Source organism: Rhineura floridana, chromosome 8, assembly GCF_030035675.1.
Source record: "Rhineura floridana isolate rRhiFlo1 chromosome 8, rRhiFlo1.hap2, whole genome shotgun sequence".
Classification (NCBI taxonomy): domain Eukaryota; kingdom Metazoa; phylum Chordata; class Lepidosauria; order Squamata; family Rhineuridae; genus Rhineura; species Rhineura floridana.
Window position 1 is genome coordinate 116,527,407 of NC_084487.1, and position 17,231 is coordinate 116,544,637.

A 17,231-nucleotide genomic window follows, 5' to 3' on the forward strand; every position below is an offset into this window, starting at 1 on the left:
ATTTATCCCCATCCCTCTTGATATTGCCAAGATACAACTATTTATAACAACGGTTACAGTATTTTATGTATTAATTTATAATATTTGCAACTCCTAATTCCTTTAGAAAGCTTGGAATGGCTTACATTCCCCTGGTCTTTCACTCACTGACTTATGAGCTCCACATCTCCTTAGCCTCACCATGCTATAGGATTAAGTGATCTCTGATCATTCAACATATTCTGAAAACACCTCAGCAATCTACTTATTGTTCCTGCACCTATTAATTCTAATGTGGAAACACTGACTACATCTTTTGTGGTGCAAATTTTTGTTTCAGAATCCAGACACTCACTATAAAACCCAAGTTCTACCAAACTGCGCAATTTAGGATTTCTTTACACAATAGCCTATCCTGAGATGAGACAACATTATACAGATTTCAGTGTGCTTGGAAAACACTTTTATTTCAGCAAGCATTTTAGGAATGTTAATTTTTTATCTGGCTGGTTTTATCTATGATGTATGTTATTTTGTATTTTATTTTGTTTTAAATTACTTAGAGGTCTATGATTATAGGAAACTATAGGAAATTCAAAATATTTTAAATAAATAAAAAAGTCATTTTTCTCTCTTATGTATATTTTACTCTTATCTAGGAATATATCACAAATTGAACATGTGGCTAACATATCCTGTATTCTTAGTCAAGTACCCCAGAGGATAACTGACTTCCTACAGTAATCTCACATATCCATGATCATTTAGACATAGCCACACATAACAAATCAGTCATATAAGGAAAGAAAATACAGACTATGGAGAAAATAAATTTAAATATACGTTAAATGTTGCTCTGTTGTATTTATAAACAACAGAATAGCAATGTCATCCCACAAAGAGGGACAGCTATATATTGTCCTCTTGCAGAACAAGCAAAATTCAGCCGGCATTATCAATCCAATTAGAATCTCAAAAAGCTCGATCATCTTAGCTATGCAGAAGTCAACATTATTTGGGCTTGTTTGCTAATTAATTTCCAGAGAGAATTTTTAACCTGGTTTCAGTCTTGGGCATATGTATATACAGTAATACCTTGCATTAATGTACTCAATGGGACCAGAGCGAGTACATAAACCGAAAATCTCCTTAAAGTGAAGCACTACCTTTTAAAACTTTTTTTTACCTCTCCTTCATGCGGAGCCTCAAAGCCCCGCGCTAAAGCCTCTGCTGCTGCACTGCTGCGCCTCCCAGATGATCGCAATCGCGCCTCCCAGCTAATTTGTGGTGGCGTGATCGCGTCTATTTCCACCCCCATGCTCTAAAGCCTCTGCTGCTGCGCTGCCGTGCCTCCCAGCTGATCGCGATCGCGCCTCCCAGCTAATTTGTGGTGGCGCGATCGCGTCTATTTCCACCCCCACGCGCTAAAGCCTCTGCTGCTGTGCTGCGTTTCTGGAGAAATACAGGCATATGGAGCATGTATGTTATAGCGAGGCTACGTTAAGTGAAGCGACGTTAAGCGGGGTATGCCTGTACTTCTCCCCTTTACTGCAGAGAGAAAGCAATGAGTAGGCCAACTGTACTTTATCATGTCTTTTTGACAGCAGCATTTCCCTAATTACCTGACCGAACTGTGAGGAAAAAATGCAGATTTAAATCAGGGAGATGCCATTTTCAAATGGCATTTTATGTGGAATACCTTCTTTCTGATAAAACTCCCCAAGTATCAGCAAAGGTAGCCAGCTTTTGTGCTGCCGCCATTCTCTGCAGAAGAACATTGATAACCCCACAGTCTATATAAAACTTAGACCTGGTCCTAGATAGAGTCTGTCAGAAATTTTTTAATGCAACTTGTTTATTTTAAACATGTATATTTGCTTGCTGGTCTATGACCGTAATAAAGTTATTTGATTCGATTTTCAAATAAAGATGGTACAGCCCAATCTGTTTATTACTTTCTTCAGTAAGGATTAAAAAACCAAATGAAAAATGCCTCTCATATGTGTTGAGTTATTTCTGCAATGTAACACCTGAACATGGTCCTAAGCATCATGCACACATCAGCCTATGTCAGGTTAACTAAGCCTTTGTCTAGAACAGACAAGTCATACACCACAGACCACAGCAGAATACACCATGTCTTTGGGAAATATAAATTATCTTCCTTCATTAGCAATTGCTATTTTGCCTTACCTCTGTCATTTATGTCAATCTCTTCTCCTTTCACCTGGTGAACCAGTTTCTCTTGCAACCGTTTTATCTCTGCTTCTTTCTGTTCTAATTTGTCTTTTAGAGATGCTAGTTCTTCCTGCGCAAACAGAAAATCAATGTATCTATTTAGAAACCAGGTTTGTGTTTTAAAGGGCCGCTCTTAAAATGAAGTTTATCATTTAAGTTAGAGATGACCTTCAATTTAAAATGTATTTTTCAAATCTTGTCAAACATTTACAATCTTTACAGCAAACAGTTTTTCCTCTTTGGGGAAATATCACAAATGTGGAAGCAGTCTGCCTCCAAGCCAAAGTGATCCCATCTCTAATTTAAATGTTTAATAAAGTCTTTATCTGAATTTGAAAAGTGGCACTAAAAGGAATTTATTCACCTTTTAGACATGCATGAGACACTTTCACCAGTATTAAGTATCCCATTTAGTAATCCTAAACATGCATACCTTTGAAATAAGAGCCATTGTTTTTCAATGAACCTTACTCCCAGGTAAGTGTGCACTGGACTGCAGCTTTAATGCAGTAAACCAAAAACAACTCTAGGCATGCTCATAGCATAAAATCTAATTTAACAGTCTAGTGAAATAATGAATGTGTGTACAATTTGTTGGGTAGATGGAACGGGGGGGGGGCGAATACATATGAACTTGTCATGTACTATGATCAAATATGGATATTTCTTGTGAGTACAAACCCCATGTATTGCTCAGGCCATAAATAGTTTTATCAACACACAGAGCTGGCAATGAAAGAAAAAATAAATCCCAAATCAACCTGGAGTATCACAAAGCAGCCATCGTGTAAGAATACAAATACAAAAAAGTAACATGCATGTTTTAGTGAAAGACTAAGTTGTACAAGACTAAAACCACAAATGAATTGCACTTTTAATTGCACAGAAAGGAACCTACAACGGTGGGACTTCCTACCCCTATCTGTTCATATACTTCTATGCTGGTGCAAACTGAGAACTACATTTTGATTTTGCATACTGAAATGGGCAGCTTACAGAACACTCCACTGTGTGAAGCCAATTCAGAAGTTGAACAGCTCCCCACAGTGCACATCAGAGGCTTGTATTGACTCCAATTCAACAGTGGAACCTGAATTTACCATAGAGCTTACAGACCATAGCAGTAGCCCATACATGCACATTATTGGAAGCTGCACATTTGGGAGGTGCACTGCAGTAACTCCATTCTGATACTTAACGCAAATGCCAAGAACAAATATGTAAAGTTGCTAGCTAGTGAGAATTCAACCAGATTTAAGCTGCAAAAAAATGGGGTGCTGTCAAATAGTAGTTCTTAGCTGCTCAGTCTCAATATCCAAGATGCAAACATCTACTTAAATTAACTAAGGGTCATTTTTCTCCTCTTTGGGAGAGCTAGCAGCTCCCTGGGTTCAATACGAATGTATCAGCTCCTTTGTATTGCATTGTTTGGAGCTAATTGCCTAGCACCATGGTATCTGTTATTTTACTGGGGGGAGCGGGGAGAGAAATGGCTATCAGAATTAATGTATGAAACCTTATCTGAATGATATATACCTATCATGAAGACAAAGCAGATGAGTCCGGCGATCCAAACTTTCTTGAACCTCCTCTTAAGGAGGCACATTTTTTGTAATAGTGATGTGACATAGGAAGCTGCTTTATTCTGGGCCAGACTATTGGTCTATCTAGCTCAGCACTGTTGACACTGAGTGGCAGTGACTCCCCAGAATTTCAGGCAGGAGTCTTTCCTAGCTCCACCCGGAAACACCAGGGATTGAACTGAAGACATTTTCTATGCAAATCATGTGCTCAACCACTGAGCTACAGCCTCTCTCCTTCCCACCAGATAAAAATGTAAATGTACTGCCTTCACGCCAGTGACTGGGAAACTTCATATTTTCATTTGTGTGCATTTCTAAGGTTGTGAGTGAGTGTACTCTTAGCCCTATCAACATTACCATCTTACATCAGTAAAAACTTTCCGTTATCCCCAGCCTCCCTTCACAGAACTACAATTCTAAGAGTCCTCTGAGAAGAAGTAACTGCTAAACCTTATTTAAGTCTTTACTATAGCTATGGCCAATATCAATGAATGTTTTATTTAACACATTAATGTCACTGAAGCGGATGTTAAAAATTCACCCTGCTCTCGTAACAATCCAATATATCCTGACTCACCAAACGGAAATCTTTGTTTTAAATAAAACCCAACTGTGCAGAAAAGACAGTTATCATTTTTGAACAGAAGAGAAAACACACACATACCCCAAAACAAGGCAGACAAGCAAGATGGAAGACAGGGTCACAAAAAGCTGTGGTAAAGAAATGATTCAAAAGCCAGGCCCCACCAATTTACCACACCTTTAACATTTGGCATTTTTGTTCCATCCGCTGCTTTTCATACTGCATCTGGCCCACTTTGATTTTCATGCTAGAAAGTTTGGCCATTAAAGACTGGTAATGGAGACAGAGGAGTGAAAGAAAAGTAAAGATAGGAGACAAGGCTAAAAATGATCCCCAGTGAAACACATTTAACTCCAAGTAAACCCAAGTGAACTTCATGAAACTTGCTTCCAAGAAAATAAACTCAGTGTGTCAAAGGAAGGAATATTTCTTACACTGACTGTGCAGTGTGGTTGCTGCCGGCAGCTAAGGGCTACCACTTCTCCAAGATGACCTGGCCAGAACATACTACCAGACAGACATAAGCAACAACCAGGTAACAAAAGAACCCCGTCCTTAGAAAGAAGGTAAGCAAGCTCCTATCCTTTTTCTGCTAAAAATATATAGTCTGGCTCTTTACAATACATTTCAAAGACATTAACATATTCACGTTTATCCAGATAATGTGTTGTCTTTTACATTATGAATGGATTCTCTGTGAGTTGGTTCATAAATACAGCAGGATCACCTTTGAGACACATAGTTGAGGCACAATTTAAAAAAAGCTCTACAGTCATGTGCATTGGAGCTCCCACACTGCCAAATGCTACTCCCAATTTAGATGTGTCAGTTCACACAGGCATCACCTACATGTGATCCTTGATGCAGAAGTGACTTGGCCAGGTGGTTCAGGGGGTGGGAGCTGCTATGCTAGCTTCCCAGCAGGTGGGTCGCTGTTGCTTACTGGGAGGGGTGAGGTTGTGGGAAGGTCTGTATGGTGCAAACGCAACAGCAGGAGCCCCAGATTATCTCCGTTGGTGCATTTGTAGCACCCCGACCTCACCGTCACCTTGCCCATCCCCCTCTCCCTCCCGGTAAGCAGCAACTCAGCCCAATACGCTGAGCTGCTTCTGCCTGTATGAGCAACCCTACACACCTCTAAGGCAACACTTGTGGACTGTGACATCAGTGAACCAGCCCTGTACCAAACGCAAAAGAGTATCAAAATATAATTATGTACAATATCAAACGGCGTAATGTGATGTTCATGTATTAGTGTATATATGGTAAGTGCTGTTTGTATAGGAGATACATGGTAAGTGGAATGAAAGAGGAGCGGGGAGTGAATGGGCAGTAGAATGCTGGATGATTGGCTGAGTGTTTAGAATGGCTGAGGGTATAAATGGAAGGATGACAGTTAAATCTGTGTGGACGGTGAACGTGAGTGGGTTGTTTTGGTGGGTTTTTGAGAGGAGATTGGGTGGAGAGTTGGTGGATGCGAGGAGAGTGTGGAGTTCGGATTAATACTAAGACCAGTACCTCAGGAATAGATGAAACCATATGCTTAAGTGCCTTTATAAAGTAATCTTGTTATCTCTGTTATTTAATAAATATATTTGGTTTACCAAAGGCCTGATCCTTGGCTGGGGTTCCACAGACCAGAAGGGAGGGTAAGGTAAATACCAAGGCTGAAGGGTAACAAATGGTGGCAGCGGTGAAGAGAATAACACCACAAGTATTCAGAGCAAACCAGGATTATCTGCACTGATACAAAGGGATTGGGACAGCTTAAGCACGCAGTCACAGAGGTAACCTGATAGAGAGACTCAGGCAGAGTCTCTGGGAATACGGGTTATAGGACGTGACTGGTGGTGCTGCCTAGCAGGGGGATCTGGTGAGGTCTATGCTAGAGCGGGGAGAGAAACCATAAAAAAGGACAGTCCGGACTGGTGGAGTCCCTGGTGGTGCCTAGTGACAGGCAGTAACCACGAGCAGGTAGGAACCTGACAGGGAGAGCCAGGGAAGGGCGTCACACGTAACGATCTAAATTTCAAAGCAGCAGCATCCCCATGAGTTGTAAAAAAGCAAATTATACAACTCTCTTTTATGAGTTGAAGTTTGAAAACATCCTTTCAATCTCACGCATAGCCTTCTCCCCTATTTGCAGACAATTACTTACTTTGGTAGATTTAAGCTTTTTCTCATATTGAAGTCTCTCATTGTCCATTTCTCCTACTTTTAGCCGCAGTTCATTAATTTCCTGCATCAAACCCTGTTTTAAAAGGATAAGAAAACAGTAAGTCATTATAGTTTTCAACTGAAAGTTCATGGGAGAGTAAAGCAAGCAACTGGAACAGTCTTCTTGTTCTTATAGGCACTTAAAAGAGTGAGACAAAAATGTTCTAGCAGGCCAGCTTTAATGAATGTGTACAGATTCCAATTATTAGAGCTTCAATACTACTCTCGGACCTTGTTTTCAAAGTGCAGTCTGTTACTACATGCATTTTAGCTGCAACATTGCTATTTCCAAATGGAAAATATGTAAGAAAGCAATTTTCTACTTATGCTACATGAGACTCATGTTCAACCCTGTAGCCAGCCTTTCTTGTTAGGTAGGGGAATCACATTTTTAGGTGGGGCATTTTCTGGGGGGAGATAGCATCAACCAACACACACACACACAGAGGGGGGGGGCAGGGGAAGAGAGTGACCTTCCCATCACTCCTCCTCCATCTAGAGAGTGTGGTAATTTACATGAATGAAGTTTAATCTGTTGAATTTTCTCATTCTTTTTTCAGAGCTCCCCAGCTGACTCAAATGCTTTACTTTGCCTATAGCAACAGTCCTCTTTCAGCTGTGGTCTGTCCCTGTGTTTTAATTCTTCATGATGTGAAATACTTCAGTAGTGACAGTGAGCTCTTGAGATTGGCTTTGATGCTGGGTTAGGTATCTCAGTTTCAAATTTCACCTAAAAAACAAACTTGTCCATACTACAGGTTTAGGGAAGAGCAGACAGAAATACTTCAGGGTGTGCTTTTTTTTAACTCCTCTTTGAGGGTCCCCCCTCCTAGTCTTGTTCCTGACTTTTAGATTTTCCTTCGTGTTGGACAATCAAGGGAAAACTTTTTAACTGGTTGCTACATAAAGGACTAACTATGCAATTGGCAACTAATAGTGGAAAGGTACTGTATTTTTTTTTACTTTGCATTGGGTTGATTTTTCTGTCCAAATACCCTGAAAAGGCCTCATGCTGAGATGCGCATATAGGGAAAAACAGAAATTAGGCCTCAGTTACAATCTAGGTGGCCAGCCACCCAGCCATCTAACTGTAGTGTGCACAGCAGCCTTTCTATTCCTCTAGGGTTGTTTTCATCCTTTGCCATCAAGTACTCAAGAAAAAGAAAAAAGAAAAAAAATTAGCCACTATGATTTTGAGCATAGTCAGTACTTTAAAACAGTAGGGTAACTTAGGGTAGATATTTTTTCAGATCACTTTAAGTTATCTGTCTATTTCACCCAAAACATACCCACCTGCTGCATACCTGATGTCATTTTGATGTCAGGTGTGGGGCAGGTAGAGACATAGCTGCCAGAGCACAACTGGGAGTCTTGAAGTGCAATCCCAATTGTGCATTGGCAAGGGAGGCTGGCTGTCAACATCAATGAGCTGATTGGCGGTGAGAGTAAGCCTGCTAGGATTGGCTGTGCTATGGAGTTGCCAGTGAGAAACTCGGTTGCACAGCCAGTCCCTGCAGAAAGCACACTTGAAGTCACCACCTCTCAGATAATAGGCGATGACTTCAAGTCTGGCTCAGCTTTTATTTTGTAGCACAGCTTGTCATGCTACAAAGGAAAACATTGTCCTCTGTCATCATAGTGACATCAGGTAATTGACATGTGGGCAGTGCAGCTGTCAAAGTGGCCTGCCGAGGTTTGGGGAATAACCAATTAAACTGAATGCAGTCCACCAACAGCTCAATAAACCTGTTTCTGTGGCCTGTCTGGGACAGGCAGCATGCAGCACAGAATTAGTGGACAACCCAAGTAGTCTGGGGGGAGTTATATTATGGCCTAGGCCAAACTTGAATGACTAAATCCATTTGTAGTAATTCTATTAAAAAGGGTTTCACGATATGAAAAAATCACCCCCCACCCCAAATTGGAACATGTCAAAACCAACTTTAGATTTTAATAAATACAAAATAGAAAAGTTTCAGTCATAGCTCATGGGCTTTAACTCACCTCTGTGTCTCTGAATCTGTCTTCATAATCTAATCGATCCTTTTCCACAGCAGTCAGCTTGAGCTTCAAGTTGGAAACTTCTGCCATTAGGTCCAGCTTTTGTGTTTCAAGGGATGTTCTGCTTAAGAGTTCCTTATACAAATGAGACGAATGATATGTTTAAAGAAGGGAGAGTTGCTGGTTTGTTTGTTATCACAGTAAATGTAGGCCTACAAGTTCAAAACAGGAAAAAACTACACCATGTCTATTCAGAAGTAAGCCTTTTTGAATTGAATGGGTTTACTGCAGGTACATGGGATTAAGACTGCAGCCTAAGCAAGCAAGCAAACAAAGGCTTCCTAAAATAAAGTCTAGTTGGTGAAAAAAAATCCTGCAATTGATTAGAGGCTATTTAGCTTATTGGCAGGGTAGCCTGTGATGTTCCTGATTTGTAATGTAAATATGGTACGTGCTGGTATAATATAAGACATATGGTAAGTGGAGTGAGAGAGAAGGGGGAGTACATGGGCTGTAGAATGATGGATGATTGGCTGAGCATTTGAATGGCTGAGAGTATAAATGGAAGGATGACAGTTGAATGGGGGTGGTTGTTGGTGGAGAGGTGGGTGCGGAGAGTATAAGGTGGCTGTTGAGAGAGTGAAATAGGAGTTCTGAGGCAATTATTAGGAAGTAAAGTACATAAGAAAACATATATGAAACCATAAGCTTGTCAACAAAGTAATTAAGTAATCTTGTTATTTTTAGTGTTCAATAAATATTTATTGGTTTACAAAAAGCCTGATTCTTCAGCTGGGATACACAATCCAGGGGGAATGGCAGAGTAACCAAGGCTGAACAGTAATTGTATCGAATGGTGGCAGCGGCGGAGGAAAAGATATTGTATCCAGTACCACAGAGAAACTCAGGGCTGTAAGCTTCAGTGCAAGAGGCTGCAGGGAGGGTTGGAATTACCTATACCCATAGACACAAGGTATTGAGATAGTCTGGCAGAGACTAAGGCACAGTCTAAAGGTTATAAGAGATACAGAGTGTTGGGTAGTAAGGCCTAGCAGGGGGATCTTCTGAGATCTGTGCTAGTGCGGTGAAAGCTAAAAATAAACCTGACGATCCTGTCTGCTGGTAGCCACAAGTGAGAGGATCACAAGTGGTGCCAGGCAAGGACGTCACATAGCCAAATGGGACATGGCTCCTATGCTTTAATAGAAATTGAGATTGCAGCAGGTGCAGCTGGCTTACTGTGGATGTTGACTGTAATTATATAGGTGTGAACCACCCTGATATTTCTTAATAAGGAGAGTGCAGAAATGTTTTAAATAGATAAATAAATGAAATCATACCCTGCATTAACAAAAAGTGCACTAGTAGAAACTCCTTCCTCTTCGGAACTATTAAAAGTTACAACAACCTCTGTCCTCCTTTGAATCTAGTTCCCTGTTCACAGGATTAATGTGGCACAGAGTTATCATCTATACATTGTGCTATTAATATATAATAATATGTTAATATACCTGCCACTTTTCACATTAACTGGTTCATATTTGTAGTGTTTTAAACAGGCAAGTCCCATTTTTCATTTCATTTCTATCATTTAGTAGGTTCTAAAACTTCATTCTAAATAGGCACATTAACTGAAGCCACATAATAATCATTACTAAAATGTACCCAAAAAAGAAAGAGGCAAAGTTTGTCTGAATTTTTTTAAAGACTCCGTACAGCAATACCTGTTGCAGCATTTCTTCTGTGGCATTCAGCTTCTCCCTGTGTTCTTCTAGGCAGAGCTCCAAATCTCTGATCTTTTCTCCCTGAGCATCCACCTGGTCCGTAAGAACGCTCACCTGCACAAAAACAGGATATACAGATTTAAGCACCTCACTTTTAGGAAACAAACTGTATAATTGCTCTTCCCCTCCCCCATTTGTGATGATCAGAACCACCATCAACACAATCATGGCAGATCGTGATGAGAGACATCTGCTGGCATGACACAGGACCATCAGAGCACATCAGGAGTATTTATAGATGTTCTGTGTCCAATTGTTGTTTACTTTATTGATTTATTAAATTTGCATCCCACCCTTGCTCCCAAAGGAGCCCTTCCACATGCATAAGAATTTCACTCTAGACCTGCTTTAACTTAATCTAAGTACCCCCCACTGGATCAGAACAAAAGTTCATCTAGCCCGGCATCCTCTCCCCACAGTGACCAACCAGGTGTCTCTGAGATGCACATAGAAAGAGCATCAGGGCAATCATGATGTTCCTTCCCAGCAACTGCTGCTCAATGACATGCTGCTGCTGAACCTGATTATCATGACTACAACAGCCACTGATAGGCCTACCCTCCATGAATTTGTCAAATTGTCTTTTCAAAGCCATCACCACACCCTGTGGCAGCAATTTTAATAAATTATGAGTTATCTGTCCATTAATTACTGCTAATCAATTTAACAAATTATATGTTAGGGGAAAAACTCCATCCATTTTCTCCAAACCATACATAACTATATAGATTCCTATCATGCAACCCTTAGTCACCTTTTTCCCCCCAAACTAAAAAGTCCCACATTTTAGCCTTTCCTCATAGGGAAGGAGCATCCATCCTCTGACCATTCTGATTGCCCGTTTCTGTACCTTGTCCAAATCTATAGTATTCCTTTTGTGATGGAGCTACCAGAACTATACATGATATTCCAAATGCAGCTGGACCAATATTTGTATTATGGCATTACAATACCAGCAATTTTATTTTCTGCCCCTTTCCAAATCCTTGCACACAATTTGTCCCCCACCCTGCAACTACCACACACTGTTACAGTGGCTATTGACCATAACATTTTACACAGTTTGCTTGGAATTTCAGTATCCTGAATGATTTGGTGTCATCTGCAAATGTGGTCACTTTATTGCTCATTTATGAACATGTTAAAATAGCATCGGTCTCAATTCAGATCCTTGAGGGGACTCCACTTTTATTTCCCTCTACTGTGAGAACTGTTCATTTTCTCTCTCTCTCAGCTTTGTTGTTTAACCAGTTGCTAATCCGCAAGAAATAACCCATCCTCTTTTGCTTTACCTCAAAGTTTACTTCAGAAGCTTTGCTGAGGCACTTTGTCAAAAGCTATGTGGATGTCAAACTATACAGCATCTGCTCAATCACCTCTTTCCACAAACTAGCTGATACTCTTAAAGAACTCTCAAAGTTCAGCGACAAAGGGCTTCCTTTTGCAAAAGCTATGTTGATTCTTCCTCTGCAAGGCTTTTTCTGCTATGTACTTAATACTTTTATCTTGAACCGTTCTTTCCACCAACAGTGCTTTCCCCTAATAGATATTAAATACAACATGGGGACAAGATGTTACCACTGTAATTCTTACAGTGTAACAACTAAGCACAATTATATTCACCATCCTAATAAATGTCTCTATGTGAGTTAAGGGAGAGAGGAAGAGGTACAAAAAAGTATGCACCGTTACTGGAGAGAAGCCTCCACTCAGAATACAGCTTGTAACCATTAACTGGACACAGGAACAGAAAGCACAACCATCTTGAGTTAGGAAAAATTAGACCACTACGTGTGTGTGTTTTGCCCTGAGAAACGTCTTTCTAAAAGAAAATACCCTTTTCCCTACCTTTCAACAAAAATTCCCATAGTCCTCAATCAATAAACCCTGCACATCCAACACAATCTTCAGGAGGGGGATATGAACTGCGAGCCCACAGCCAAGACAGTTATCAGATCAACATCAAAACCTTCAGTATTCATAGAAGCAAAGAATGAACTAACTTGGAAAGGAACTTACTTGCAGAACAAGAGACTCCTTGTCGTTTTCCAAACGTGCAAGCCGCTCCTGATACACATCTCCATTTGCAGATATATGCCCATTGGTCTAGAAAAGAGAATAAAGGATATGCTGGTCAGCTGGAACCCTGTTCCATCAAAACAACTTAAATTATAGAACTAAATAAAATTCCAGATGAGTGCCATAAGTGCTTCAGGAGGCAGCGCCAATGATACAAAAAATGTAAAAATTACTGCCTTATTAAATGTGATGTTGCCACACCAACAAACAATTCAATAACTAAAAAGCACAATTCAATAATGTCCCTAAACCATAAATTAAAGGAAGATATAGGCTGGATGAAACATCGTTTTGAAAGTCAAAGTCCCACGCTGTTACATGCTTCCCCTAGGAACTAGACATGTATTAGTGCGAGTACAGTACTGGATATTAGAGTTTTGGGGTTGTGTTCAACTAACTTTTATCCAAAGCAGGCCCATTGAAATATTTTTCCTGCCCTTCTTCCAAGAAGCATAAGATGAGATGACATGATTTCTCCCCCTCTTTTAATTTTATCTTAACCTAACAAACTTCAGAGGGTTGAAATCCAGAGTGTAAGTGGCCTGACAGGTCACACGTTGAGCTTTGTAGCTGAGCAAGATCTCATCTGGATCTCCTTAGTCCAATGCAGAAACACTGCTGAAATTCTACCTTGGTATATGAATTTGTCCAGCCCATCATAAAAGAGGTTATCCTGCAAAGGTCACACACTCATGCCCAGGCTTTGAGGGGAACACTGTTACAAAGTCAACTGTGAGAATGAGCTTTTTGGAGGGTGGGAGTCTATCATGGGAAGGAGAATGTGAAAAAGCCCTGTTAAGGATACCAGAATTCCACTCGTGATTCTTAGAATTAGAATGTACAGCCTGAATCTTGAGGAATATAATCACTTGTGGCTGAATAAACACCTTTCCTTGCTAAAAGTGAATGGAATTTTATTCACCATGAAACACCTTTTAAATCATACAAGCAACATTTAAGCACAGGTGAGGCCATTTCTTAGCCCTTGAGATGCTGAAATATAATAGGAAGGACTGGGGAGGTCTGAAGTTATAAACACACCATTCAGCACCAGGAGGGTGAGGGGATCTTGAAAATGAGAAATTGGTCTCCCATGACCCAAATTCATTTCCTGCACATTCAGTGTTTCCAAAAATGGCTGCAAAGCGAGGAATCACGGCTGAGCAGTGAGACCAAACAACAACTACAAGAAACTCCTGAAGCAAAGCAAATTGACACAAACACACAAACACTGTCTGGCAATATGGTAGGAAAAAAGATTGTTAAAAATATCGTCATCATGCTGTGCTTTTGCTTTGCACTTTGATGCCATGCAACTCTTGTCAAGAATGTGTGATGTTCAGTGTAGGTATTTTATTGCTGCTAAACACACTGAAATCCATGCTAAATTGGATTAAAAGAAATGTTAAATCCAGGCTGCAACTGACCCTACAAGCTTGTTAAACTCATTAGCACAGCTTTATTAGCAAGCTGTCAAATTTTATTTCTCTCACTTTCATGATAAAGGACACCTGGGAAGGAACAAATTAATCAGCGTTTTTCCCCCTTTCAATTAGATTTTTGTTTTAAATTGTTTATTTGGATAATATCAGTGTGCTTTACAGAGCAACATGCAAGAAAACACACAAAGCAAGACAGCTTTCTCTGGGGAGCTTTATAATATAAATGTTGACATTTAGGGGAAGGCGAAGGATAGGAAGAGAAGGGGAAGCTGGAGTCATTCATGGGCGATCACTTGTGGCAGAGTAAGATTGTCTTCCAGGGTAAGGTCTTTAACAGTGGGTCCATAAGTGACTGTGGAGGCCAATTCTGGATCCACACAGCCTCCCACAGTGAGGACATAGGTTTCCAGATGGAAGATGGTCACGATGAAGATTTGCTTGACGTGTGTTCCGCTTAGCTCAGAGAGCTAAGTAATGGGGAGCTGCTCTTAACTTATCTTATCTTAACAAGGGAAGGATATGCATAAGAGCAGCTCCCCATTATTTAGGCTCATTGGGGTGAAAGCTAAGAGGTTAAGCAAAAGATGTCATAGACAGGTGGGTTGAGCTAGGATTTGAAGGAAGAGATGAAGAAGAGGGAAGAGATGGAGTAGAGTACTAGGAAGCAATTCCAGGCATCAACAAGCAACAGTGGGGAACAGCATTTGCATAGCAGGAGCCTTCTAGTCAATGGTTTTTTCTCCCCTTGGTGTTCACTGCTGTTAAACATTAACTACTAGCACTGAGTCATTGTCAGGGCCTTGTCAGTGGCAGTTCCCCATTTGTGGAATGCCCTCCCCAGTGAGGTGTGTCTGTCTCCATCACTATTGACTTTCAGAAGGAATTTGAAAACATTCCTGTTTACCTGGGCATTTGACGGCTAAAGGGACTGTTCCTGACGACCCAAAAATCACTAATGAAAGAATGTTTTTTACTGTGCTTTAGAATGTTTTGATTGTAACTGTGTTTTGGAATATTTTTAACTATTTTAGTGTGTTTTTCCATTTCTTGTTAAACAATTTTGTTTATGTTTGCTGCCATGGGCTCTTTCGTGAGGAAGAGTGGGATATAAATTCAACAACAACAACATTTTTGTCTTCAACCTCACAGGTAAGTTCTGCCAAACAAACAAAACAAAAATAAAGTGACTTCAATATGCAACTGTTAAAAGCATACTAGTTCTGGACTGTATTGATCTGGCAGAACTATGGCCTAATTCTCAATGGGGTGGCATGAGAGATGTTACTTTGGACGACAGGTGGTGGTGGTCAACTATTATATTTTAAAAAACCTCCAAACAGATAAATGTAACTAGATCAGGGCTACTAGAAATCATCTGTACCATATGCAAAAAGGTCTTTATAAATAACTCATTTAAAGACCTTTTATTTACCATTCAGATGCACCGATAAACAACATGTAACACACAATAACAACTTTTCCTTGTGGTAAAATATGATTAGGTTCAGAGCCCATGTTCACATCCTACAATCTTCATGAATATGAGACTTTGAGGACTGAGCTACAGTTGCACAGGCGAGAATCTTCCAGTAGATGGCATTGTAAGCCTACTGAAAAGCAGAAGTATTATTATTTGCAAGGTCACATTTCACAAAGAGCACAATCACATTTTTTGCCTTCTTGCTCAGTTTTATTTTGCTGGACCATAAGGACAACAAACATTTTGCAAAGGCTTCTTTGTGAATTAGTGATGAGCAGGACACTACTATGTGGTTACAAGGGGTAGGAGATGCAAGAATATGACTGCAAATTTAGGTTAAAGCCAAATCAGAGGGGGCTCTAAGTTGGCAAAGTTGTTAAAGGAATACAATTTATTAGATGCCTGGCAAGTAGATAACCCTACTAGGAAGAATTGCACCTATTACTCACTCCAATGTAACACATACATTGATTGATTTTTCCTTAACACCCAATAACCTAGCACAGCAGACATTGGCATGCCTAAGTTTCTGACCAACTTTGGGTCAATTTGGATAACTAGGTACGTACGCCTGGAGATTTAATATGCTCCTCCTAACAGAACCAGAGGCCCAAAAGCAGATACAGAAAGGCATCTTGAACTATTTTGAAGAAAATACAACCCCTGATGTGACTATGAGTATTGTATGGGATGCAATGAAGTCAGTAATCAGGGATCAGTGCAGAAAAGAAATGGCAATAATTAAACTAAGTTTTAGACAAGAAAAAAACAGAAGATCCCAACTGATGTTCAGGTTCTTAAATCAAGCACGTAACAACTCCCAAAAAAGGTATATAATGAACTAGCGGACAAAGAAAAGAAATTGAGACTAGATAATATTGCTACTAAACTACTGTTGATCAAGCAGAAACAGTGCTTCATACTGCACAACCTTACATGGACTGTAGACTGATTTGATGGTTCAAGGGCGGGAGCAGGGCAATGCCTTGGTAAATAGTTTATTCATTTGAAAAGGACATGGCAGACCAAGGTCACTTACAAGTTCAGAACAGCATCATTTCCCCCTCATCAAAGCTTGTTCAACATGGGCTAGGATCCAAAGGGATATAAAACTTAAAATAGGAGCAGCAGTAATGCAGATTGAATCCTGCATCAACTGAACCACGTCTGGCACAAGAATTTATAGAAAAATTGTACTGTCTACGAGGAACTCAATGCTTCGCACCTTCAAAGCAGAAAAAAATGGTAGGAAAGCACATAGAATGATTTTTCAAAACAGGGATGAAGACAAAATTGGATACACTCTAGAAAAGAAAAAATGCATCCTGTATCATTGCAAAAGTAATGCTGAGAACAAAACACTAACAGAAAAGCATAAGGGAGTCAAACAAAATGTAATATGACAGTGTAGGGTTTGATATACATTTAGTAGTACTGCAGTATTTGGCATATATTTAGCAGTACATTAATAACTCAAACAAAGAAGCAGTCCACACATGCACACAAATACACACAAACACACACAACCCCAAGAATTTATACTAATGCCTTACCATTTGGTTCTGCAACCATTCAATCAAAATCTCTGCTGTTGAATCTGGAACTTGACACCGCAATCCTTCTTTTTCATCCGCTTCCATCATCTCCAATAAGCCACGCAAATCCTCCACAAGATGCAGCGCTCGCAGGCTCCCCATGAATGGAGAAGTTGGGGACTGGCAGTCAAATATGCCATTTGAATATTCCAGAGCCTTGGAACCTAGAGAGCACAATTTTTTAAATACGTGAGGAGAGCATTAGCTAGATTTTCTTAAAAGTGTGTGTGTCTGCGCATGTGTGATGTAT

At 40.1% G+C, this 17,231-nt stretch overlaps 1 protein-coding gene across 15 annotated transcripts in view; it reads right to left on the minus strand.

The window, feature by feature from the left end:
- PPFIBP1 (PPFIA binding protein 1) overlaps nt 1-17,231 on the minus strand; it is a 181,114-nt gene that overhangs the window by 48,604 nt on the left and 115,279 nt on the right. For 8 of the 15 annotated variants that reach the window (XM_061582181.1, XM_061582180.1, XM_061582176.1 and 5 more), the window contains exons 3-9: nt 16,940-17,145; nt 12,405-12,491; nt 10,326-10,439; nt 8,605-8,736; nt 6,542-6,634; nt 4,561-4,653; nt 2,173-2,287 (exon numbers count right to left, since the gene is read on the minus strand). In XM_061582181.1, the coding sequence (XP_061438165.1) occupies nt 2,173-2,287; nt 4,561-4,653; nt 6,542-6,634; nt 8,605-8,736; nt 10,326-10,439; nt 12,405-12,491; nt 16,940-17,145 (840 nt within the window). The remainder of the gene's footprint in view (nt 1-2,172; nt 2,288-4,560; nt 4,654-6,541; nt 6,635-8,604; nt 8,737-10,325; nt 10,440-12,404; nt 12,492-16,939; nt 17,146-17,231) is intronic. The other 7 variants (XM_061582182.1, XM_061582183.1, XM_061582184.1 and 4 more) reach the window with 1 other exon arrangement.